This window comes from Oreochromis niloticus, linkage group LG23 (genome assembly GCF_001858045.2).
Source record: "Oreochromis niloticus isolate F11D_XX linkage group LG23, O_niloticus_UMD_NMBU, whole genome shotgun sequence".
Taxonomy (NCBI): Eukaryota; Metazoa; Chordata; class Actinopteri; order Cichliformes; family Cichlidae; genus Oreochromis; species Oreochromis niloticus.
This window is the reverse complement of record NC_031986.2, coordinates 44,358,700-44,381,514: the sequence shown is the minus strand read 5'-3', so window position 1 is coordinate 44,381,514 and position 22,815 is coordinate 44,358,700. Positions and strand designations below refer to the sequence as shown.

The 22,815-nt window shown below is 44.6% G+C and overlaps 2 protein-coding genes across 2 annotated transcripts; one reads left to right on the top strand and one right to left on the bottom strand.

Moving 5' to 3' along the window:
• Positions 1 to 294: 294 nt before the first annotated feature.
• Positions 295 to 6,607, top strand: LOC102080308 (uncharacterized). Its single transcript, XM_025902872.1, has 2 exons — positions 295 to 2,207; positions 5,600 to 6,607. Exons 1-2 carry the CDS (start codon positions 1,098 to 1,100, stop codon positions 6,518 to 6,520), a joined length of 2,031 nt encoding a protein of 676 aa, XP_025758657.1. The 5' UTR covers positions 295 to 1,097; the 3' UTR covers positions 6,521 to 6,607.
• Positions 6,608 to 11,338: 4,731 nt separating this feature from the next.
• On the bottom strand, positions 11,339 to 20,981 carry mydgf (myeloid-derived growth factor). Its single transcript, XM_003440031.5, has 6 exons — positions 20,682 to 20,981; positions 18,480 to 18,530; positions 18,317 to 18,378; positions 17,786 to 17,867; positions 14,198 to 14,270; positions 11,339 to 12,659 (listed from the first exon to the last, which is right to left on the bottom strand). The coding sequence occupies exons 1-6, from the start codon at positions 20,964 to 20,966 to the stop codon at positions 12,580 to 12,582; spliced, it is 633 nt and encodes a 210-aa protein (XP_003440079.4). The 5' UTR covers positions 20,967 to 20,981; the 3' UTR covers positions 11,339 to 12,579.
• Positions 20,982 to 22,815: the final 1,834 nt, after the last annotated feature.

The following is a 22,815-nucleotide window of genomic DNA, read 5'->3' as shown; positions in this document are numbered from 1 at the left end:
CTGACAGTTACAATAAGCTGGGGAGAGCCGAGCCACAGGCAGGCTGTTGTTTGTAGCTAGGCAGCTTATAGTTTCTGTCAAACTGCTGCTGATCTCAGATCTTGAAGGTCGCAATTATGTGCCCCCCCCCCCCCCCCCACCCCCCGCCTCCTACTATTCCTGCTTCATCCCTTTATGCTGTTATCCTCCTCTTTTCCTTTAAACCCCCTCTGGTGTCCTAAGCAGCATTTAATTGTGAAGGGCTGAGCCGAGGAAGGAGTAATCAGATGAGAACGGAGGCAGGGGGAATCACGTGGGCACACATTCGCTAAAGGGGGATTAATAATACTGGCGTCTTGATTGAACTTCGGCTGCTCTCCCTGGCAAATTGGAGGTGGGGCAAGGGGAGAAAAATAGTGACACGGAGAGAGGAGGGAAAGAGACGAGAGTTGTAAAGACCGAGGACGATCGGAGGTTCTCAGATGAGAGCAGCAGGGAGAGGAGACACAGATGAGGAGAGAAGAGGGAAACAGAGAAAGGGAGTTAGAGCAGTGAGAGGGAGTGGGAGGAAGAAAGAGCGAGGAGAGGAGGCAGTGCAGCGCAGTGCGGGGGGGAGAGAGACAGGAAGGGAGAGAGAGAGAGAGAGATGTAGAGACAGGAAGCCTCCACTGCCACTGAGCCAGTGAGATGCAGGCAGGCAGAGAGAGACGACAGAGGGAGAGAGAGGCCCTCGGCATCTCCACGGCTGGCCCAGCGAGGGGGCGAGGGGCTCAAGAGCACTACAGCGGAGCAAAGAGTGGGAGGGGAAGCTGAAACTGAGGGAAAAGAAGAAGGGCGATACAATCAGAAGCAGGCTTCGGCAGGAAAAAGGGGAGTGGGGTGAGTGGGACTAACGCTGAGGAGGGAAAAAGCAGATAAAAGTTTTGGAGACAGAGTAAGAGAGGGGAGAGGGAAGGGGGGGACGAGACTGAACATCAGAGCGGATAAAGCCCGTTAATGGCAAAGGTAGGAGGAGATTCGTGGAAGAAGAGGAGGAAGCTCTCGGTGTCTCAGGAGTCCTCCCGTTCCCCTTTTATTTCGTCTTCATTCTGCCAGGCTGCCGGACATCATCCATCACCATGTTCTCTGACAGCGGGGCTCCGGCGCCTGGGGAGCAGAAAGGCTTCAAGTCCCACACCCCTCACTTCATCCCGTGGCTGCGCAATAGCTTGAAGCCTGGTCACAGCAGTGACCTGGGGCTCAACGGACCGTACAAATCCAACTCAGAGACCCGAAACAACCTGACCCCGCTGGAGAGAGCCAAAGGGATCGGCTTTTTCTCCATCCAGGGGAAGGACCGCGGAAAAAAGGCTGAACTTCGGTGCAATGGGGTGGGGAAGGCGAGGATGCTGCCAGTTGTGCTGAGGGGGCACCACATCCTGCCAGGGAGTCTGGGGAAGCAGAGGGAGGACAGTCCTGCCAGGTGGAACCGGACTAAAGAGCTTGGCACAGACCCCAACGCACAGATCAGCCCAGGGGAGGGGCCGCAGGGACCAGCCAACAGCTCCTCCGCTGCTCAGGACAACCACACCTTTGTTAGGAACCACAGCAGCCACCTGAGCCCCCATCAGTCGCAGAGTGACAGCAGTAGCAACTCAGTCAAGAAATACGGGCCACTGCTTGGACCTCCTGCTGCTCCAGTTGCTGCGCTGCTCTCTGAGGAGCCAAACTTTAACGTGCCTGTTGTTATGTGTATGGAGGGCAAAGAGGGGAAGGTGTGGGACTACGCCAGCCACACCACCCACCGTCAGAGAGACCACCGTTCATCCAGCTGGCTGAACTATGACACTCAGGGACTAATAGAGAGGCAGCATGGATTCAGCTCCAACTTCAGCTACACCAGTAAACACAGCAGGAGCTCCCAGAGCCAAAGAGACCTGACAGCGCTGCGGGAGCCACCTGTGGAGGATCTAAACGGAGTTATCTTCTCCACCGAGGTTCCTCACAGGGGGCTGAGCTGTACGACAACTCTACAAGGCCCCAAGAAACCCAGACCGACCTCAGAGCGCACCGCTTTCCTGGCTCAGAACCAGACGTGGGCCCAGCACAGACCAAAGAGTGAAGGGGAGTCACAGAGGAAAGAGGCCAGCTGCAGGAGGAAGGTGGTGCGAAACCAAATTAAACGGGTGGTGGTCAACCTGGAGCAGGTTCTCAAAGCCCTGAGGGATGTTCATCAGGAAATGAAAGAGGTAACATGACATATTTTTCTCGACTCTGACTAAAAAGATGAGATGAAATCTTTTTCAGTGTGTCAGATTCAACCACGTCACCCTCTCAATCATCACATTTCATTCGAGCGACTGAGAAGTGAGAAATACAAACAAAACAGGACAGAAAAGTTACCGTGTCCTTTCACATTCATTTTCTGAAAATGTTCATGCTCGAGGGCCTGTGCACCGATGAATAACAAGCCGGTCTCCAAATGCACGTCCTCAGCAAGAATTTGCCATGCATTAAAAAGTCAGCAGCACGGCTTGCATGAATGCAGCACCAAAATTTCCCAACTGTTTCTCCAAATTTCCTCTGTCGTCTGTCTGCACGCTTCAGCTCGAGTCGTGTGCACATTTTCATAAAGGTGAATGAGACACTAGTCATGCCCCATTTGCCTGATGCGTTCAGAGGTTGTTGAGATGAAGGATCTCTCCCTCCACTCGCTCTTCTTACGGACAGATGCTGCTCCAGGCACAGCTGGATTGCGTCCGACGCTTTTTATAATCCATTTACGTCTGAGTTTCTCTGCCTCACACAGTAAAAGTGACACATAAATCTCGCCTCTTGCCATTTGATCTGCCTCTGTGGGGTCACAGCTAAACCCGAGGTAGTAACCTCATCATCCTGGCTGTGAGCTTTATTAATAAAACCCCAACGACTGCACACACAAAGAAGGGAAAGAGGACCGGGGGGTGAGTAAGCAGATGCTGAAATAGAAAAGTCCCAAATTTTCACAACAGAGACAACAGATGAAAAGGGAGATAAGGTACCAGAGAAGACTTTGGTCACATATTTATTCCAAAGCCGTGTTTTTCATTCTGCTGCATGAGCAGCAAACCTCAGCTTTGTTTAATATTCATCACGGCTACGAAAAGAAATTAGTGGAGGCCTTTGTCTGAAGCTAAACAAATATTACACTAAAGATCTCTCTCGCACACAGGAGGAGGAAAAGACATCACAAAAGCGGGCTTGCACTTGAATATGATAGCGATCCTCTGCTGAGGCGCTTTGACAGATCAAAAAGCTGAACTATGACTCAGAACTTCAAGAGAAACAACAACAGAATTGAACTTAAAGAGCTAAACGCAACTTAAATAACGGCGCTCCACAACAAACGTCTCTCGGTACTCATCAGGAGGACCTGCAGGGTCAATAAACCCCCCCACTGTTTCTAATAAACACCCTTGGGAGAAGCACATGAAAACCAGGGTCCTCTGCGCTTTTATCTCATCTGATTTCTGACATTAACAAGCAGCACCTGCCCAGAGTCACTGGATGTGCATATACATGCTGTACTTCAAAGCAATATGAAATGCCTCGCTCAAACAGCTCCAGCATTAAAAAAAAGACAGAGAGAGACAAATCAGGTCATCCACTGACATCAGCAAGGATATTGAACACAGCGAACAAAACAATCCAGCACGGACCGAGGATTTATCTGTGCACATTGAGCAGGTGGCGTGATGGGTCAAGCATCTTCCCCAGTGTAATTTCCTCCAATCTCTCCAGCTTCCATCTATGTATGGCTGTGTGTGTGTAACATGGCTGTTTCTTCTAGTCTTGTTGTGTGGGTTGTGTGTGTGGATGCTCTGCACGCACTTGGATACGTGCATGTGTGCCTCGTCTGATTTTTACTAAACTGGCAGGACAAATCTGATTTGTTTTACCAGACTGAGCTGCACTGCTTTAGCTTAGTTCTGTATGTTATGAAACATTTCTTCGAGGTTTGCAGGAATTCATCTTTGTGCAGCTCTCCTAAGCTCCTGCCACACTGTCTCAATTTTGGATGAGGTCTGTCGCAGATTTGACGCTGCGCTTGGGATCATTGGCCCCTCGCGTGATTCAATTTCAGCCGAACTGTAGCTGTCGGACAGATGGCCTCACATTTACTCAAGAATACTTTGGTATACAGAGGAGTTCACAGTGGACTCAATGGCTGCAAGGTGCCCAGGTCTGTAGGCTGCAAAGCCAAAATCATCACCCTGCCACCACCGTGCTGACAGTTGGTATGAGAGGGGTTGGTGCACTATGGTCAAACATCTCCACTTTGGTTTTGTCTGTCCAAAGAAATTTGTTCCAGAGGTTTTGTGGTAACATGCTAGCTGAGGCCTGTAGGCTCTGAGAAGTAGCTCTTGGGTTCTTTGCAGTTTCTCTCAGCATTGCACAGTCTGACCTTACGGTGAGTTTTCTGGGACGTCCACTTCCGGAAAGATTGGAGCATTGTGTTCAACACAACTGCAAAGATGTCTGTTTTTATAGAAGTGCTCAAACTTGCTGATGATAAAATAATGATGTATATATGAGAAGTACTGGCTGCTATTTACCTCTTAATTCCTGAGGAAGCAGAAACGACAGAGTTTCACAGGACTGCATATCCTGGTGGATTAGGGGATCAAGCTGATAACCATTTAAACACAGTTTTCCCAGGTGAAATTCAGCTGCAGATCTTTGTGGAATTATGAATCTTTCCCCTTCTTCCCTCCGCTTCACGCTGCTGTCCAGGCAAAGAATATTTCCTCTTGTCAGCTAACTGAGGAAATGATCAAATTTAAGCCAATAGTTGTTAGGTGTAATTTGTTAAAATATCTATCATACATAATGCCAAATATTAACTGTTTCCAGCTGCACTCTTATGAAAATTTGTGCTGCTATCGAGAGATTTGCTTTAGGAGTTTGACTCTTGGTGGTCAATTATGCAGAATTTATGGAGAAAAAAAAGCAGCAATTTGCAGATGAAAGTGTTATTTTTCTAGTGTGTTATTATCTCTATAATAAATTATGTATTGCAGCACTTTTATAAAATGAGCGACTCACAAGAGACAGGTTAAACAGAGGATGCTGCTACACTGATAGCGTTAAAGTGAAAATGCAGCTCGTGGTGTCTTTGATTAAACCCTCTCTGCCCGGTAACTGAGGCTTTCTGACAAAGCTCAAAAACTCTTTGAGTTTAGTCTAAGATTACTGCGATGACATCACCATGACATCATCTGTTTTCACAGGCTATTACTCACTGCCAGAGGTGAACCGATCTGTATAAGGGAACAATGGAGAGCTCTGTTCTCAATCTATCGCCTCTCTTTTCATTCAGCACACACAGCTGGACCAGCAGCCAAGCAGAGTGGGCAACTCCCAAAAAGCTCAGTGTTTTACTTTACTCTGTATGTGCAACATTTGATCAGTCTGCTAAATATGTGTCTCTCTAAACGGGAACCTCGCCATCAGGTCCCGCATCCCCTGTCTTGGAGCAGTGGCACCAAAACCCAAAGCAAACAAAAACTATAGATGACATTTTTCAATCACAGAAACTGGAAGAGCGAGGAAAACTTAACTTACTGACTCTATCTTTATCTGTCAATCGTGTACTTTCTAGGTGGTGCAACAGATTGACCATCTAACATCATCCATTGATCTGAATGAGGAGGAGGAGGAGGAGGAGCAGGGAACTGGAAGAGAAAGCACCAAACCTCCCAGCGACAGCAGCTACAGTTCAGGCTCGAGCTCCAGTGAAACAACAGTGGGCATCACACATCAGAGGCTGTCAGAGCCTGCAAACCAGCCAGAAACTGTGTCTTCATCTGGCACCCTGAGGAGAGAGCATCATAGCAGGAGCCAGTCTCCACCCAATGTGCAGCTGCGCCCGCTAACCTCTGGATTTTTATCGGAGAGGAGTCGGACTCTTCACCTCACCGGTAGTGTTGGGGCCTCACCCAAACACGGCGGGAAGCTGCCATACTCCAGTAGCCTCACGACCCGCGACCACACTCACTCCCCCCAAAGAAGCCTCCCTGCTCGGCCTCCCACTCCTGGTCTTTCCCCTCTAACGATAAACTTCCATCTCCCCAGTAGCTCTGGTTCTCAGCCTCACTCCCCTGGGGCTACCTCCTCCATCAGGATCAGCCCCATCTCACCTCCCTCTCCCCTGTCTTCGAAGGCTAACCCACCCCCTGCTCTTAGCCCGTCTGTCATCATCCAGACCAAAGTGGGGTCTTATCAGACCACACAAAGCGATCTCCCATCTGCTGGTCCACTCTCTCCGTCGTCCAACCTGCCGCCGTCTGCCAGCTGCCCACCCACCGACTCAGAGACTGAAACCGGGTCCGCCACTAACACAGAGAGGCGAGCATCCTCAGCGGGACCGTCACACGTATGCGCCACAGCACAAGGCCACAGAGGTCGCAAGCCTCCACCTTACCCACATCACAGACTCTCGGAAAACACAAAGAAAGTGAAGGAGCCCCGCAAAGCTCCTCCGTACCCTGAGAAAAGAAGGCTGCTCTCGACCACAGTGTGAGACAATGCAGCAGGAGAGGGGGGCTGATCGAATGGAGCCATATTCACAGCACCAGCCACAAGTCTGCAAGAGTGGAGAGTGATTTAAGGCTTGCCAAGCTGAGCTGAGACCAAGTTTCCAAGGTGACAAGGCGCAGACGCAACTTGGGGTGAGTATGTCAGGAGGAACAGCTTGCTTCTGCTAATGTCCTCTTACTCTCTCCTTCTATACAAACCTCTCGGGTACACACACTGAACATACACAGGGCATCGTAACATCTGTCTGGTTAACTGCTCTGGTAACAAGAGCCTCTATACAGATGTTCACTTTGCACTGCGGATCTCAGACTCCCACCGACTGCACAGTTAAAGGGCAAGGGACTGAAAAGGCCTAATTAGAGAGAAATTGCAATTATTGCAAAATGACAAGGCAAAGCAAGAAGTGATTACCTTAGTGCACTTCAGCCCATGCAGCCAAAGAGGTCCACTCACATGTATCAGCATCGTCTGAGGTGGATAATTGCTGTCTCACTGCAGCTCAGGCTACCTTGGCTTGCAGTGTTAAAGAACACATGCGGGGGAAGTGAGGTCAGAGATCTGTGACAGATCTAGAGACAAGAAAACGTGTCATAAAATGAAAAACTTTGCAAGAAAGTGCCCGAGCCCAGTGTCCCCGCTCCGACTGGGTCACCAGCCTAGCACTGGGGTGCACGTCAGGGGAGACAGGGGGCAGCTGGCCATTCGTTGTACCCTTCACCGGGCCCCTGGTGATACAAAAATCCCATCTCCTTTGCTGCCTCTGGCTTGACCGACCCAGCCACAATCTCCATCTGTTCCCCTCCAAATGTCAGGAGATGCAGAGAGAGAGAAATAGGGGGCAGGTGCGAGAGAGCAAAGAGAGAAAAGCAGACACGGGAATGCCAGCCGGATTAACTACATAAACACAGCACAGCAAATCGATGGCTCATTCATTTAGGTCAGCTTATGTTGTCCTCTCTGAAATGTTGCTTTGGGTTATTTCAGCTGGCTCTTTATTTTTCTGAAAGAATAAAGCTGGGGTTATTTTATATTCTCTCTCATGACCAACAGGCCCAATAAAAAGAGTCTGTTTCTCAATAGAGTGACCTAATGGTTACCTGCATGTGCCACTCAGCACAGAGGTACACATCTTCAACAGACATCTAGTTTCAGTCTTTGTACAAAGGCTCAGCTATTTACCCCAAATAGGTAAACACTGCAGATTTTTAAAGGTTCTTTAGGACAACAGGAGTGCATTTTATATATATATATATATATTAGTGCTGTCAGCGTTACTCTTGTTAAAATGACGTTAACGCCATAACTACATTAACGTGGCAAATCTTCGTTAGCGAGTTAACGCTGGACGGCACTGACGCGTTAACGAACCGCGCTAATGCGTTGACATTAGCGCTGTTCCTCATCCTCACAAACAGCTAGGAATTAATAACCATTGGTGCTCCACAGAGCGCTTCCATCACCAGGATGGTATGTGTGGGATTATGTTCATAATGAATATCACACAGTGATACTCTGTGACTGATTCAAGCATTTTTAGGCAGATTTTGAGATAGTTTTATTAGTAATTAGTCATTTTTGTGCAGATAATCTGAAATATCACCAGATCTATCCCTCAGAGGTGTCTACCATCATGCTACAAGTGCAATGCTTACATGCTTAAAGCTGGAGCACCAACATGATGCTCAGAAAGAATCACATCCTCAGTCTAGTCTGCTAACCCGTTAACTTTAAGGAGTAAAATCTTATGTGCAGCTGAGGTCAGTGGAGATCTTGTTAGTGTTGCAGGTAAACTGAATGGTTTTCCTAATAATGAGCGGTCCACAGCGAAAAAAAATGCCACACTATAGCTGTGCAAAAAAAAGTGCAGTCGGGTGGAAAAACTAAATACATCCTTACTGCTTCCATAGGAATTGAGAAGCTACGTAGCAGCCAGGCGCTGCTAATTAAATGCATTTGATCAACTGATCATAAGCAGAAGTTTTGGCAGTTTGCAGGTCTGAAGCATTCAGGTGTGTGTTAACTCAATGCCAAGGAGGAAATACACCAGCAGTGATCTAAGAAAAGCAATTCTTGCTGCCGATCAATCTGCAAAGGGTCATAAGGCCATTTTCAAACAATCTGGTCCATCATTCTACCGTGAGAAAGATTATTCACAAGTGGGAAACATTCAAGCCAGCAGCCAGTCGTACCAGAAGTGAACATCCCAGCAAATCGACCCCAATGTCATACTGTGCAATGGTCAGAGAAATTGAAACAAACCCAAAGACTACATGTCAATCTCTACAGGCCTCCATTAGCACCTTAAAGTTCATGACAATACATTTAGAAAGCAAACCACAGACCACAAGGTTGGCCTTTGCCACTGGACTGTGGTGGTGATGAAGGCTGAGGCAGAGTACGGTGGAAACAAAATAACTCCTTGGACAATTAAAGGCAAGTCAAGCCTTCCAACTGCAACACAAATCACACTTTCTAATATTCTAATTCTAATTAAATATTTTATATTTTAATCTTAATTAGCGCCATTATGAAAACACTCCAAAACCCATGTACAGAAATTCCCCACACTCATTTAACCCGTGGCCTCTACTGGACCCCCGGGGAAACACCTGCACACACAGACAGGCGAGTAATCTCATCTCCACAAGCAAGTTTTACTAAACAGTAGACCTTATTTGGTGCCAATGTCTTTGAACATACAAGACCAAAAAGGAAATGCTTGACAATAATGCACAGCACCACGTTTGCAGAAAGCCAAACGCAGCACGTCCGCTGTCGAGCACAGTGGTGGAGGCGTGATGATTTGGGTTCGTTTTGCAGCCACAGAAACTGGACACTTTACAATTATTGAGTCGACCACGAACAGCGACGGCTTAGCTGAAATATGTTCATGCAACAGAAAAAGCTCAGCAGTAAATCTACAACAGAATAGCTGCAAAGGTGCTGCAGTGACCGAGTTGTTATCCAGACCTCACCGAGACTGAAATGCTGTGGTGGGACCTTGTTCCTGCAAACCTCAATGAGCTGAGTCAACGCTGCAAAGACCAGCGGGCCAGGATTCCTGCACACCGATGTGGGAGACCGATAAAGTCGTACAGAAAATAATTCATGTTATTGCTGCTAAAGGTGGTTGTAGAATCATACTGATTTGCTTTTGGTCAAACATCTCTTAAGGCAACAAGTGTACAAGCTTTGTTTTAAGGGGTCACAAGAAGATGGCAAACCATCCTCCAGAAGCCAAGAAAGTTGAACCCCTCAACCCACAACTTTCTGTCAATTAGTACTTAAATCACATGAATTTAATTTTGCTCCATGTTTCACTCCTGTCAGTCTGCACACCCTCTTGCAGTGGCTTTGTGAACCATTACAATGTGTCTGCACCACATTTGAATAGTTAGAGGTATTTCAGTCTGGACAGCAGCGGGGTGCCAGGGTGGGGGGTTCTGATCAAAGCTCTTTAATTGACGTCATCATAATCTAGGCCAATTCTTTGCAGGAGAGTGTATTAATTTTTTGTGATGGTTGTACTGTAAAGGGAGAAGTTGAAAGTAAACATCTCTACCGCTGCCAGATGGTAAACAGCAGCGATATGTGTTCAGGGTTTGCATGACAGCATCGAGGCAGCTCCGAGTCCCATAGACGGAGTGAAATGATGATAATCAAAGAGCTACTGTGCAACAGAGACCTATTACTCGATGGAACAACCAACTCGAGAACAAAGTGTCTCATTTCCCCCCCGCAAGGCCACAAAACTAGAAACGAGAGTCTGAAAATGTCCCCGCTTTGCTATAAGATGCTTTAATTACAAATAAGAGCCTCTGTGGGAGTTTCATCGCACAGCTTGTTGTGATCTGAGCTCTGCCACACTTGAGATTTTCAGATGTTTCATAGTCACGGCTGTAAAAGTAGCGCTAAATGTGCTGGTTTCAGTTCTGACACTACGCTTCAAACAAACTTGCGCCAGTATGCCGACAATCTAGATTACAGATTTTTCTCTTTGGCTTAACATAAAATGAATAAATCCCCACCGACTTTCTATCTCTATAAACCCATAAAGATCAGAGCTCTATAGATTCCCATATGTGCCTGTGGATTTAGAAGATCCTCGCTCCAAAGCTTTTCTCCCCAGAAATAAAGAAGAAACAATGGAAGCTCTTTATCTCATGGAAACATTTATCCGAGGACAATATATGTTAATTTACTACGCCAGCAGAATACATTTTAAAACAAAATTTCTTATAATGCTTATTTTAATTGAAAGTTTTGCTCGGGGCCTCAGATGTCCTGTACACTATATTTATGCTGCTTATAAACCAAGTCTAAATTAGGAATGCATTAGTGCTGGTACTAAAATTACTGTTGTTCTGGATGGGACATGATGGGGGTATAAAAATGCTTTCCACCATGTTTACTGTTGCCCAGCTTTGACAGTGCTCCGAATATTTATTGCCTCAATGCTGGCACTCAAATCTTTCCTCTTTTTATGTTTACCCTTTAACAAGCTGTGGGAGCTTCAGTGAGATCATGACTGACATTAACAAGACACAAACATTGAGTTATCTCCAGAAAATGTCTTTATTGAGACGCCCATCACATTTCATAATGAATCAGAACAATCAACAAGTAGAAAAAGAAAACATGTACAAAATAAGTAACATTGGGTTTGTTTGTTTTTTAAATCTGTCACGCCAGGATCTGGAGGTGATTATTTCCAGACGACGCATCGACATCAGCGGACAACGAGGAAAAGGGGAAACGCTCCTGCTAAGCATTTCCTCAGTTCCTTAGGATCACCTCCGGATGGACGAGGGAAACCGATCCCAGGCCAAACATGGCAGAGATATAACAGGTAACACAACCACACAATCAAATCAGCAAAATCCTCAAATCTGAAATCAATCATCCTCTGGAGACTCGCGTGGATCTGAGAGGGCTGGATCAATGACGGGCAGATAAAGGTTCTCGCAACATAAGAGAACAGGGAGAGTCACGAAGGGGGAGGAGGGACGAAATAATGAAGTCCTTGTGAAACCTGCACATTATCCTCGCTGATCCACACATGTGGCACCGAAAGATGAAAGTAAAGGGTTCAAGAAGGACTCAGAGATACCTGCTGGCATCTCTTTTGCCTCGCGTGTTATCATCCAAATGTCTGTGCACGCCCTACATTTTAGTATTCTGTGGTGAACAATGTAACTGAAAAGTTGTTGCAATAAACTCAAATTAGATACATTTTTTTAATGGGAATTTGTTTTAGAACGATTTGCATCTTCTGCTGCAGAATGATTAAGATTTGAAGACATTTACAGAGACAGTGTTTAAGCAGGAATACATGTATCCTCTTAACATGTTTAAAAGCTGCTATCTGCTGCATTATGGCTTCTGGCAAAAACAGGGGAAAAAGCACAAAACAAAGATTTATCACAAGGAGAACTGATTGGTGATTGCTGGGGATCAAATGTGGTGCTTACAATCATCTGGAACGGATAAACGGAGAGAGATGAAGACAGAATGAGGCAGTTCGCTCAACATCAGCTCAGAGCAGAGCCAGACTGGGGAAATTGTTTATGTGCGCGCAGTGATGATATTGGGGAATACTCACTTTTCTCTCGGGATTACATAAGATGGATAAATCCTTCCCTAGTCTAAATATGTTATCTATACTCAACAAAGCCCCCAGACATCCTCTATACAATCACAGACATCCCCAGTGTATCAGAACACAATTCTTTGTAAATCTTGTAGCATAAGAAAAATAACAACTATGCAAGCACTTTATCTCAGGGCAAACTTTTTTTTTGTGGTTTGTTTTTTACTCAACTGATCCCTTTTGTCCCATGTAGCTCCGATCCACTATGGCAACAAAGTATCATGTAATTTTTGTACCAACACAAAGTACAGTATCCGGTTTATCCTTCTTCAATTTTTAGTTGTAACTCAGGAAGAAATCCATCCTTCATTGTTTACTGAGGGAAAAGCAGAGGCTCGAGTCGGAGCTCGTCGGGATGCTCTGATTGGTCAAAGTGCTTCACTTCTGACCAGTTACAGCTCGTCTTTTTGTGTCCGTCCAATCACGGTCAGTTTGGAGAGTTGAGCACTGAACTTTCCATCCTTGTGGGTCACTTGAGGTTAAAAAGGAGAGGAAATACATTAAATGCTGCCACAGATGACGACAGAGCAAAAACAATCATTCAGCTGCAAACAAAGCCCAAGGAGAATAACACGACATCACATCTGTAGATTTGATGAGCTCCACCTACAGGTGAGCAGAGTAAGAGCTGGTGTAAATGAGATATTCCTGCTACCTGCAGGCAGTGAGCCCAACAGCAATGTTGCTGATCCTGTTAAAGATGCTGTTTGTGTTTGAGGTTTTTATCTTTTATGTATTCGACCTGAAAAATTCTATATTTCAGCATTTTTCAGAGATGCACTAAAAAATGCTTATTTGCTTTTTCGAAGAGTGGAAAGAAAAAAATGACATTAACCACATTAATCTTGTGTCCGTGTATTATACGCAGAGCTAGAAACAACAGCGTGGCTAGCTTAGCTTACAATGAATACAAATGATAATTTAACCTTTATTACACTAGGGAAGACATTTATACAGGAATTAAACATATTTTTATTCCAGGCAAGCAGTTCCCGTAAAGCAGGGGTGGGCAATTAATATTCCCAAGGGGCCACAGGTTTTTATCTTTATAAGCTTATTGGTGCGGCCCTACACAACAGTCCCAGTTTAACATGTGGCCCCCTGGGAAAATTAATTGCCCACCTTTACTCTAAAAGCTTAAATATTATCAGTTATTTTGTAATTTGATGGAGTCATGCATTAAAAGAAATTTTTGGATTCGGGGGCTGAATAATTGATGCATGTTGTAGCTGTTAGCTTATAAACAAATGTAAAGGAAAATGTGTAATATGTAGACTTCAAGCAATTTAATTAGGAATTAAGAGCCTAACCATAACCTTCAAACACATGTCCTAACCTAAAAAAAAGGGGAGGGTGTGAAAAAGTGAGCATCTGTTGGTCCTCATATCTGTGACTTAACACCGGTCCTCAATAAGGAGGCTAGACAGGTACACACACACACACACACACACCACTTATAATAAATCACCAGCTGTAACACTCACTGCCTCCATGTGGCACAAACATAAGCAAAAAAAGACTGTCTTTGCCTGTAGGTGGACATGTTAACATGTCTTTATCTGCACGTCTGAGCTTCAGTTGCTCTCCTTTCCTATAGATGCTAAACGTTACTCGTAGGTTTGTAATTAATACACTCTCCAAAGTAATTCACTGTTAAGCAGTCTATCAAAACAAATCCAGACTGCAAGTGTTTTCCAGCGTCTGTAACTGTAGCATTTAATCTGCTGAAAAAGACACAGGAAATTGCTGGTCGGCTTGACTCGTCAAATCCTGCTAATCACAGTCTGGAGCCGAAGCCTCAGTTTGCGCGGAAACGGAATAACAAGAAATAATGCTACAGGGACAAATGACAACCCACTCACAGCTGGAGCATATGCTTTAGAGGGAAATCAGCAGGGTACTTGCAGCATGATGGAGAGGGAGGGAGGCAGATGGAGAGAAAGAGCAAGGGATTGATGTGACAAGCAGAGGGAGTTGATTGAACACTTGGAAACACAATAAATTTCTCACCTGTTGATTCTCCGATGGTGAATTCTTCTGGCTTCAAAGGCACGTCACTCTGTCCTCCTGCTGCCGACTGAGACTGGAAACGCAAACAGCAGCCACGATGAAGACGAGGAGGAGGAGGAGGAGAGCAGGGGAAGAGAGACAAAAAAGAAACAATGAAACAGAGAGGGAAACAGGATGAGAGGCGGCACAGATGACAACAATTTTGTTTGGAACAGACGGGCCGGGACAGTAGGAGGACGTGACGCCAAGGTCAAGGAAATGCTGTGCGGGGGTGGCAGGTGTGTTTGTTTGTGTATGCAAAGTTATTTCGGTCTCATCATTTAGGGAAGTTTTTTTTTCCCCTGTGTGTTCGTCTTTGGCTTGCAGGGCACGGAGCCTGAGCGGGAGGAGGAAACATGCGCTCACACTAATGACAGAAAGTGTCAGGACTGTCCTTGCTGTGGGAAGGAGGCGTGTCGAGGTGCGCTCCACTTCACAGACGACCACATCAGACAGGCAGACCTCCGTAAAGTGGCTGAGCTCAGACCGGGCGCGGACATTAACCTTCCACGAGACATTAAAGTGCACAGACTCGATTCCGAGTGTGACGTCAAGAAGAAATAAAGTTTTCATGCTACTTTGACCTGCTCGACTTGTGTTAGTTTGTCAAGGACACATTATGGGTTTGTTGTATACAAGTGGAGGGAAGATGATATGTCCAAACCCCCTCAGGTCTAGCCAGGACCTTATGGTCGGGTACATTCGGCTACTCGGGTGACAAATCCAAATCTTCAAGCTACAAAAATCCTGCAGCTGCAACTTTATCGACTTTGTGTCTGGGGGCACGCCTTATGTAACGGGCACCATCGTTGCAGTAAAGCAACATATTATGCATTCGCTTTTCATTGATTTCTAAGGAGTAGAGGGACCCAGTGCCGCCCCTTTTTGCAGAAGGCTCGGTGTGCCAACATTTAAAGTTGAAGCAGTTAATCAAACATATTTGATAGGTGATAAATCACTGAACACTGCAAAACATTATCTGGTTCCAGCTTTCCAAATGTGAGAACTGGCAGCTTTGCTGTATTTTGTAATCACTGAAAAATTAACCGTGAAATGCTTTGGACAGCCATTCGATCACACCGAGAAACTTGAAGACATACTCTTCGGCTGCGAGATGGAAGTTTTTTAATATTTTTCAGATATTATGAACTAAATTAATATTAAAATGGTAAGCTGCTTCTTCTTTCTCTATGGCTACGTTCACACTGCAGGCGAAAGCGCATCAAATCCGATTTTTTTGACCCTATGCGACCCGTATCCGATCTTGGTATGACAGTGTGAACGGCACAAATCCGATATTTTCAAATCCGATCTGGGTCACTTTCGTATGTGGTACTGAATCCGATACGTATCCGATGTTTTAGAAAGCGACTGCTGTGTGAACGGTCAAGTCGCATTAAATCCGTCTTTTACGTCACTGACACAAGACAGACGCCAATTATCAGCGCCGGAGAAGCGCCCGATAGGACATCGCGAACGATTTCCTACCATCCGGTGAAACTGTTGGGAAGACAACGTTGGAGAAATGTGAACATTTTATTTTTACTGTATAATCTGCAGATTCTGACAGAAACCTGCAACTATCCTTTGAAGCACCGCTCCTCTAAAACAGCAAAAAGGATCATTATTAGGTTATTTGCATTATTATGTAAATAACAAAATAAAGCAAAAATCTGGAAACATAAAGTTCGAAGTCTTTATATTAAGGGCAATCAGTCAAACAATATTGTTTGCTCTGGGTCTAAACAGAGCGCGTTGTGTGTGACGTCTTCTTTTGCGCATGCGGGCCGCTTTAAGCGTTCACACTGGAGAGCGTTTGATGTCGCATTTTATGTGTAGTGTGAACAAGCAGACAAAAAAATCGGATTTGATCAAAAAATCGGAATTGAGCATTAAGACCTGCAGTGTGAACGTAGCCTTTGAGTCCGATTAGACAAAAGTCTGAAGGCAGCTCATCCTGTTCACGAATCATTAAATGTCAGACTTACAATAATCCTCGTTCGTACGGAGACGTGGCACACACTATGACACTGACATTTACATATCCAGGAATGAGGCGCTAGCGTCATTATCAAACTGTTTACTTAAATACAGCTCTGAGATTTTTTCTCTTTTTGTCACACGAGACGAGATAAAAGTGCAGATGGCGACAGCTGTTACGATCCTACAGCCCCTAGTGCTCGAGAAAAAGCATATAAGAAGCTGCTGCACACAAACGTCTGCCTCAGATTTGGTCCCAGAGGCTGATGAATGTGTTGCTGGTATAAAGGTGGATGTTTTATTATTTGCAGGCTATGCAGAAATGCTCATCAACAGAGTTTCGCCTTGTTTTTCCTGACAACTGTGCTGATGAAGCTTTAATCTCTGCACTGAAGGGGCGCCTGGAACAGCGAGGCAATACAAAGCAGAAAGTTTTTTACAAAGGTTTGTTTGTGTTTGTCCTGTCAAACCAACCGCAGAATGGGGAAAAGCCAAAGGGGCAAAGTCTGTGAGGGGTTATGATGTGTTGCACCGACAGTATCGCAACTACGCTGCACAGGTGGTGGTGCGGTTTGACTACCAACAGGCAAAGTTCAGTGCAAGGAAGAAAGACCTGCACTGAACCGCTGGCTTTAAGCGTGACTCATCTTGAATTTGAAAAAGAAACCAGATGAATCCAAGCTGAATGAGCTTACAGTGCTTTCATGTGATGTCAGGAAAATGAATCCCTGACTGGAGAAAATCACATGTCTGAGAAACCTCTGGCTCTTTAGACAGAAACACAGTGAACATGACAGCAGAAACTCTTGGTGCAAATTCATGATTGGCAGGAGATTTGGTGCAGCGTCTGCATTAATGCGGATGGTGTCTGGGCTCCGGCTCGGAGACGGGATGAGGAGCTTGGTCATTTGGGAGGAGCTCAGAATCGAGCTGACATCGAAAGGAGCCAGCCGAGGTGGTTCGGCCATTTGATTAGGACGCCTCTTAGGTGAAGTGTTTTGGGCATGTCCAACAATAATATGCTGTTAGGCTGTAACCATTAGTTACCATCTATGCAGGCTGGGCTAGATTAGTGAAAGAGGTTATTTATTAGTAATAATTCTGACAGAAAGGCAGTGAAGCACTGTTATGGAATCAGCTAACACAGTGTTGTTCTGCTTTGGGCCATGAGAGGATGGACGCGAGACTCCTTGTGGACATCCTTCAATAGTTTGCATCTTCAAGGACTAGTCCGAAAAACAGTACCCTACAGTGAACCAACCACACCTGCAGGCGAACTCCAGCCAGCTTTTTAAAAAATCATGTGGAATGAATATTGAGCCGCAGTGTCCACAGCAAGTATAATCCTGGTTTTAAAAGCATCACTGAAGGACAGTCCTCCTCTGGAAATGGGATCAGCCTACTGACAGTAATAAATAATAAACTCAGCAGCACAAAGAAACAAAATGCAGCAATCACAAAGTTTTTCAGCTTTGTCCATGTTGAGCACTGGGATAAGTTGACAGCTCAAAAACAAATGAATGCACACAGGCCCAGTAAAAGCTCAAGTAACAGTTTCTTTATACTTACATACGCGTTGGCATACTCGATTTTGGTTCCCTTCAGTTCAGCTTTGAACTGAGTGAAAAACAGGTACGACTTCCCCTGAGGCCTGGCGGAAATGAAAAGGAAATATTTGCTGTCAGTGTTACGTGTTTGCATAAATTCATTTAAATCAGAGGTTATAAGTTTGCTGTGTTGTTTCCCCTTCTCGTCTTTACCGCCACTGTCACGATTAAGCAAAATCAATAAGGTGACTCAGCAGATGCACACAGATGGCACACATTAGCGGTGAGGGTGCTCTTAGCATCGGGGTCACCGAACTGAAGAAGAGTACCTCCGCGGGCTGCTCATTGGCCTGTGAGGGCTGTCCTGGTATTACTGGAGTTACGAGGACCTAAATCTGGTTACACAATCACAACATGGGGGCCCGACTTCCTTATGGGGACATTTTAGGGTGAAGGCAGGCTTTAAGGTTAAGGTGAGGTAAGCAGTAGTTGTGCAGCCTCCATTAAGCCAATGCAAGTCAGTGCAGTGTCCTCTAAAATCTGTGTGTCTCACCTCCACACAGAGCAGGAGAACAGTCTGTTGTCATCAGTCAGGCCCACACTCATCAGCCATTGCTGTTTTACAGAAAAAAGGGACAATATTTTAGCATAAAGACCGCAGTAACCAGTAATGTGAGGCTGGAGACGCACAGTGAGAGAGAGGGAGAGGGGCTCACCTCATTGGTTCCTCCTTGGGAGGCGTACGTGAAAGAGCATTCATACTCCCCCTGCAGAAGGAGAATGAAACCAGGTGTTAGTGCCGTGTTTTGGATTTACCTACAAAATCTTCCTGTAAAACAAGAAACTCTTCATTCCACTGATCTCACTCAGGTTAGTTTCAGTTTAACCTTACATAGAAATAAAGATAGAATATGGTTGCATATATACGCACTCACATCCTTTCCAATAATACCCTGAACACTAACAGGGAGGAACCCAAGAAGCTCTGTTCTGTCTGTGCATCAGAGGTTAGCGAGGGTGGTCTCTGCCAAACAGCTCCCCTTAGAAAAGCCCAGAAACTATTTCTTTATTTTGTACTGAGGTCTCAAAACTTTTCTTAATGCCAGAGCGTGTCGAAGTTGTTTATGGGGGAAGAGTTGAGCCATATTAAAAAAGCCATAAGAAACTACCGCTGGCTTTTTTGGTTTTGGATGTTTCTTTTCCTTGTTGATCATCATTTAAAAGAACACTGTTTAAAGTCTGGTCTACGTGACCTGGTACAGTTGTTTAGAATTAGCCTGGGTACTGCTAAAAAAAACAATTTCTCTCTATTCAAATCTCAGTGTAGCACGACAGACACGCCTGTGGTTATTTTCTGCCATATTAGTACCAGCTTTCACCAGTTTCAGTTTGAATGGCTTATTCAATATATTAAGCTCTCTAATGCAGTGGTTAACATATTCACCTAACGTATAAAAAGGCCCTTGGTTCGATACCAGGGGGAATCACAAACCGTTTGGGGTTGGGTCGGGAATCTGGTAAATCCAATGTGTGCCACTACCTGCTGGGCCAACCTGAAAGTAGTTTTAAATATATTTAATTGGTCCTGAAATGACATAAATGAGGTAAACAGGGCTTCCTGATGTGGAGATAAGATGTGCATGCAGCTTTAGACCAAACTGCTTTGGAAAATGTGAATGAATGCAATAATGTTGGACTTCTAACTGCAACATTTCCTACTGATAAAGACCTTCCTCTGGACCATTCATACTATACTAAAGTAATTAAGTAACAGATTGAAAAAATGAAATGAAAGAAAAATTCCAGTTTTTTCACTTTGTAGTACAGAATAAGTTTACACCTTTATTTCTTAAATCTCGCTGACAGATTCCTCTCATCAGCAGCATTTGTCTATTACGTAGAAAGAAATGAGAGGCAAGGCTGTATTTGCACTTTTTTCCCTTATATTCAGATATCTGTGGGAATAAATGTGCAGTTAATCTTCTGTCCACTGACAGAGAAGGGGAATTCCACTGCTCTGGACTCTGGTCCACTTGAGATTAAAGTGGGCTGTTTGAGGGAGTCTGACATTCCTGGTTTAGGGCATGAAAGTGAGTCAGAGTCACACCTCTCCCAGCAACGATGAGGAAATAACGAATAATAAGTCAAGCTACAGCTGGACGAGTCAGTGTTTTGTTTTGTTTTTTCTATTTAAAATAATAATGTGAGGTAACAGCTTATAAGATGACTCTGACTTTTTTTAACTGTGACTTTGCAAACTCCTCCCACGTCAGAATATTAGAGACACGTAATAGTTTTCTTTGTCAGAGCCACCGCTGAAGCTATCAGGGACACCTGAGCTTTACCTGCTGTGACCAATGACAAGTCAAAGCGTCAGCTTTTCTTTGATTAATCAAAAAAGAAAAACATTAATTCTTTAAATAATTAGTTCAATAGTTAGTTTAACAATCAGACAAAAGTTAAAATTTGTTTTTACAATTTAAAGTGAGCAGTCTTTAAGTTTTAAAGAAAAGAAACTCTCATCCAATCAAAAGTGCCATTGTGACAGCGACGTGTCAGCCTCTCACAGGCTGTGTCGTCATCAGACAGCGACTAACGCTGCCCAGCAGATTGTAGTTTTTCTCTTCTGTTGTTTATAACATCGGTTATGTCCGACTGTAATACGAGAACCAGACCTCAGCTCCACAATAATAATTATTTATGTTATTAATGTGTTAATAACTGACTGATAAATCACATTAGAGTGAGTAACAGGGAGCTGCGCGGTGAATTCGCTTGAATTCAAATTTAATCCTCATAAAATGTAATTTTACGTTTCCAGATTTATCGGTAGCTCCGTGTCTCCCTGCACGAGCGCTCGTTTTAAAGCGGGAGTTTTACAGCGTGAAATAAAGACACCGCTCGGCGGAGGCACTTACAATGCCCTCGGAGAAGGTGTGCACGACTCCTCCCGGTTTCACGTTGAACTCCACCGTCTTCGCCTGCTCCTCGGACGCCTCCGCCGGGACACGCGCTGCAATCAGCGCGAGCGCAAACAGAAACGCCAAATTACCGGCGCAGGTGTTACTTTGACGAGCCATGTCTTCCTCCTCTGACCTGCAGCTGGTGCGAGCAGCGCCTCCGGTGTCCCGTCCACTGTGAGTGTCGTCAGACTCCACGTCACGAACGATGTAAAACAGAAACAAAAGGGCTACGAGTAACATCACCGCGCATGACTGACAGGAAATAATAATGATAATGATAATGATAATAATAATAATAATAATGATAATAACTGTGTTAAATGTTGACTGAATAAAGTTACTTTAATGGAGACGCTGACCGTGTTGGTCACACGGTGTCGCTATAGTTTAACCAATTTTACACAGTACTTTATGTTTAAGGGATACTAAGGGTATTATTATTATTATTATTATTATTATTTCAACACGAGGAAATACTTTAATTTTAGTATTTTATTTTACTTATTGTTATTATCTAAGTGCTGTAACAAAAGAGAGATAAGTAGCAGAGAGATATAAGAGGCATGAAATGTTCTATATTTGTCCTTGTGGCAGCAGAGATAATTCAGTCTGTTTGAAAATGTGCTCTGCTGTCTGTCCCGTAAGTGTTGCAGGGGGTGGTCAGAATTACTGAAGCGTCTCCACCACACCTGCAAAAGAGTCCAGTTTGCAGCCCATCACAGAGCCAGCCTTCATCACTTTATTGGTGCTTGTGTGTGTCTAAAGCTCAGATGAAGCTCCCCAGCAGACCACAGCAAAGTACGCCGTGATCACCACAAACTGAGTGGCAAAAAAATCACCAACACTTTGCAACACACACTGAATGATCTCAGCCTCCTCAGACAATAGAGGCTGCTCATCCCCCATCATGCAGCCCGTGTGCTGGTCTTCCATTTCAGCCTGTTCTTATTTATATGCTAATTTGTAGCATTATGCCACTACAACCTTTTTAATTCTACCCTCAGCTGCATTTATCTGCCAGTTTACAAATGCTTTGTGCAAATCTAATGAAATCCTGGAAGGCAAAATAGTTAAGTCTGCAGTATGTCATCTATAATTTTTAAAAACGGGTCATTAGTTGGTGCGATCATTGGTAAAATGTTTGATGTCTCTGATGCTGGGTTATTTTATATAACACCTTTAGATTACTTATACAGAACAATTAGTGTTTAAGCAACATGTTGCTGTTTCTGCTGCTCCAGGTGGAGTTACTTTGAAGTATTTCATATGCAGAAATATTAATATGTGGAGGCCAAATTAATCAGATGCCTCCAGAACTTTAATTCAATTTTACACCGCGTTCCAAATTATTATGCAAATTGTGTTTAAGTGTCATAAAGAATAAATAAGTTGTTTTTCAATTAAACCCATGGATGGAATTGTGTCTCAGGACTCTTTGTATCACTGAAATCAATCTCGGACACCTGTGATCATTAGTTTGCCAGGTGAGCCCAATTAAAGGAAAAACTACTAAAGAAGGATGTTCCACATTATTAAGCAGACCACCATTTTCAAGCAATATGGGAAAGAAAAAGGATCTCTCTGCTACTGAAAAGCGTGAAATAGTTGAATGCCTTGGACACGTAATGAAAACCTTGGATATTTCACAAAAACTTAAGTGTGATCACCATAATGTTAAGAGATTTGTGGCTGAGTCAGAGCACACATGGGTTCGTGCAGATAAAGGCACAATGATGAAGGTTTCTGCCAGACAAATGCATCAGATTAAGAGAGCAGCTGCTAAAAGGCCATTACAAAGCAGCAAACACATATTTGAAGCTGCTGGTGCCTCTGGAGCCCTGCGAACATCAAGGTGTCTGATCCTCCAGAGACTTGCAGTTGCGCATAAACCTTCTATTCGGCCACTCCTAACCAATGCTCACAAGCAGAAACGGCTGCAGTGGGCCCAGAGCTACATGAAGACTAATTTTCAAACAGTCCTGTTCACTGATGAGTGCCGTGCAACCCTGGATGGTCCAGATGGATGCAGTGGTGGATGGTTGGTGGACGGCCACCATGTCCCAACAAGGCTGCGTCGTCAGCAAGGAGG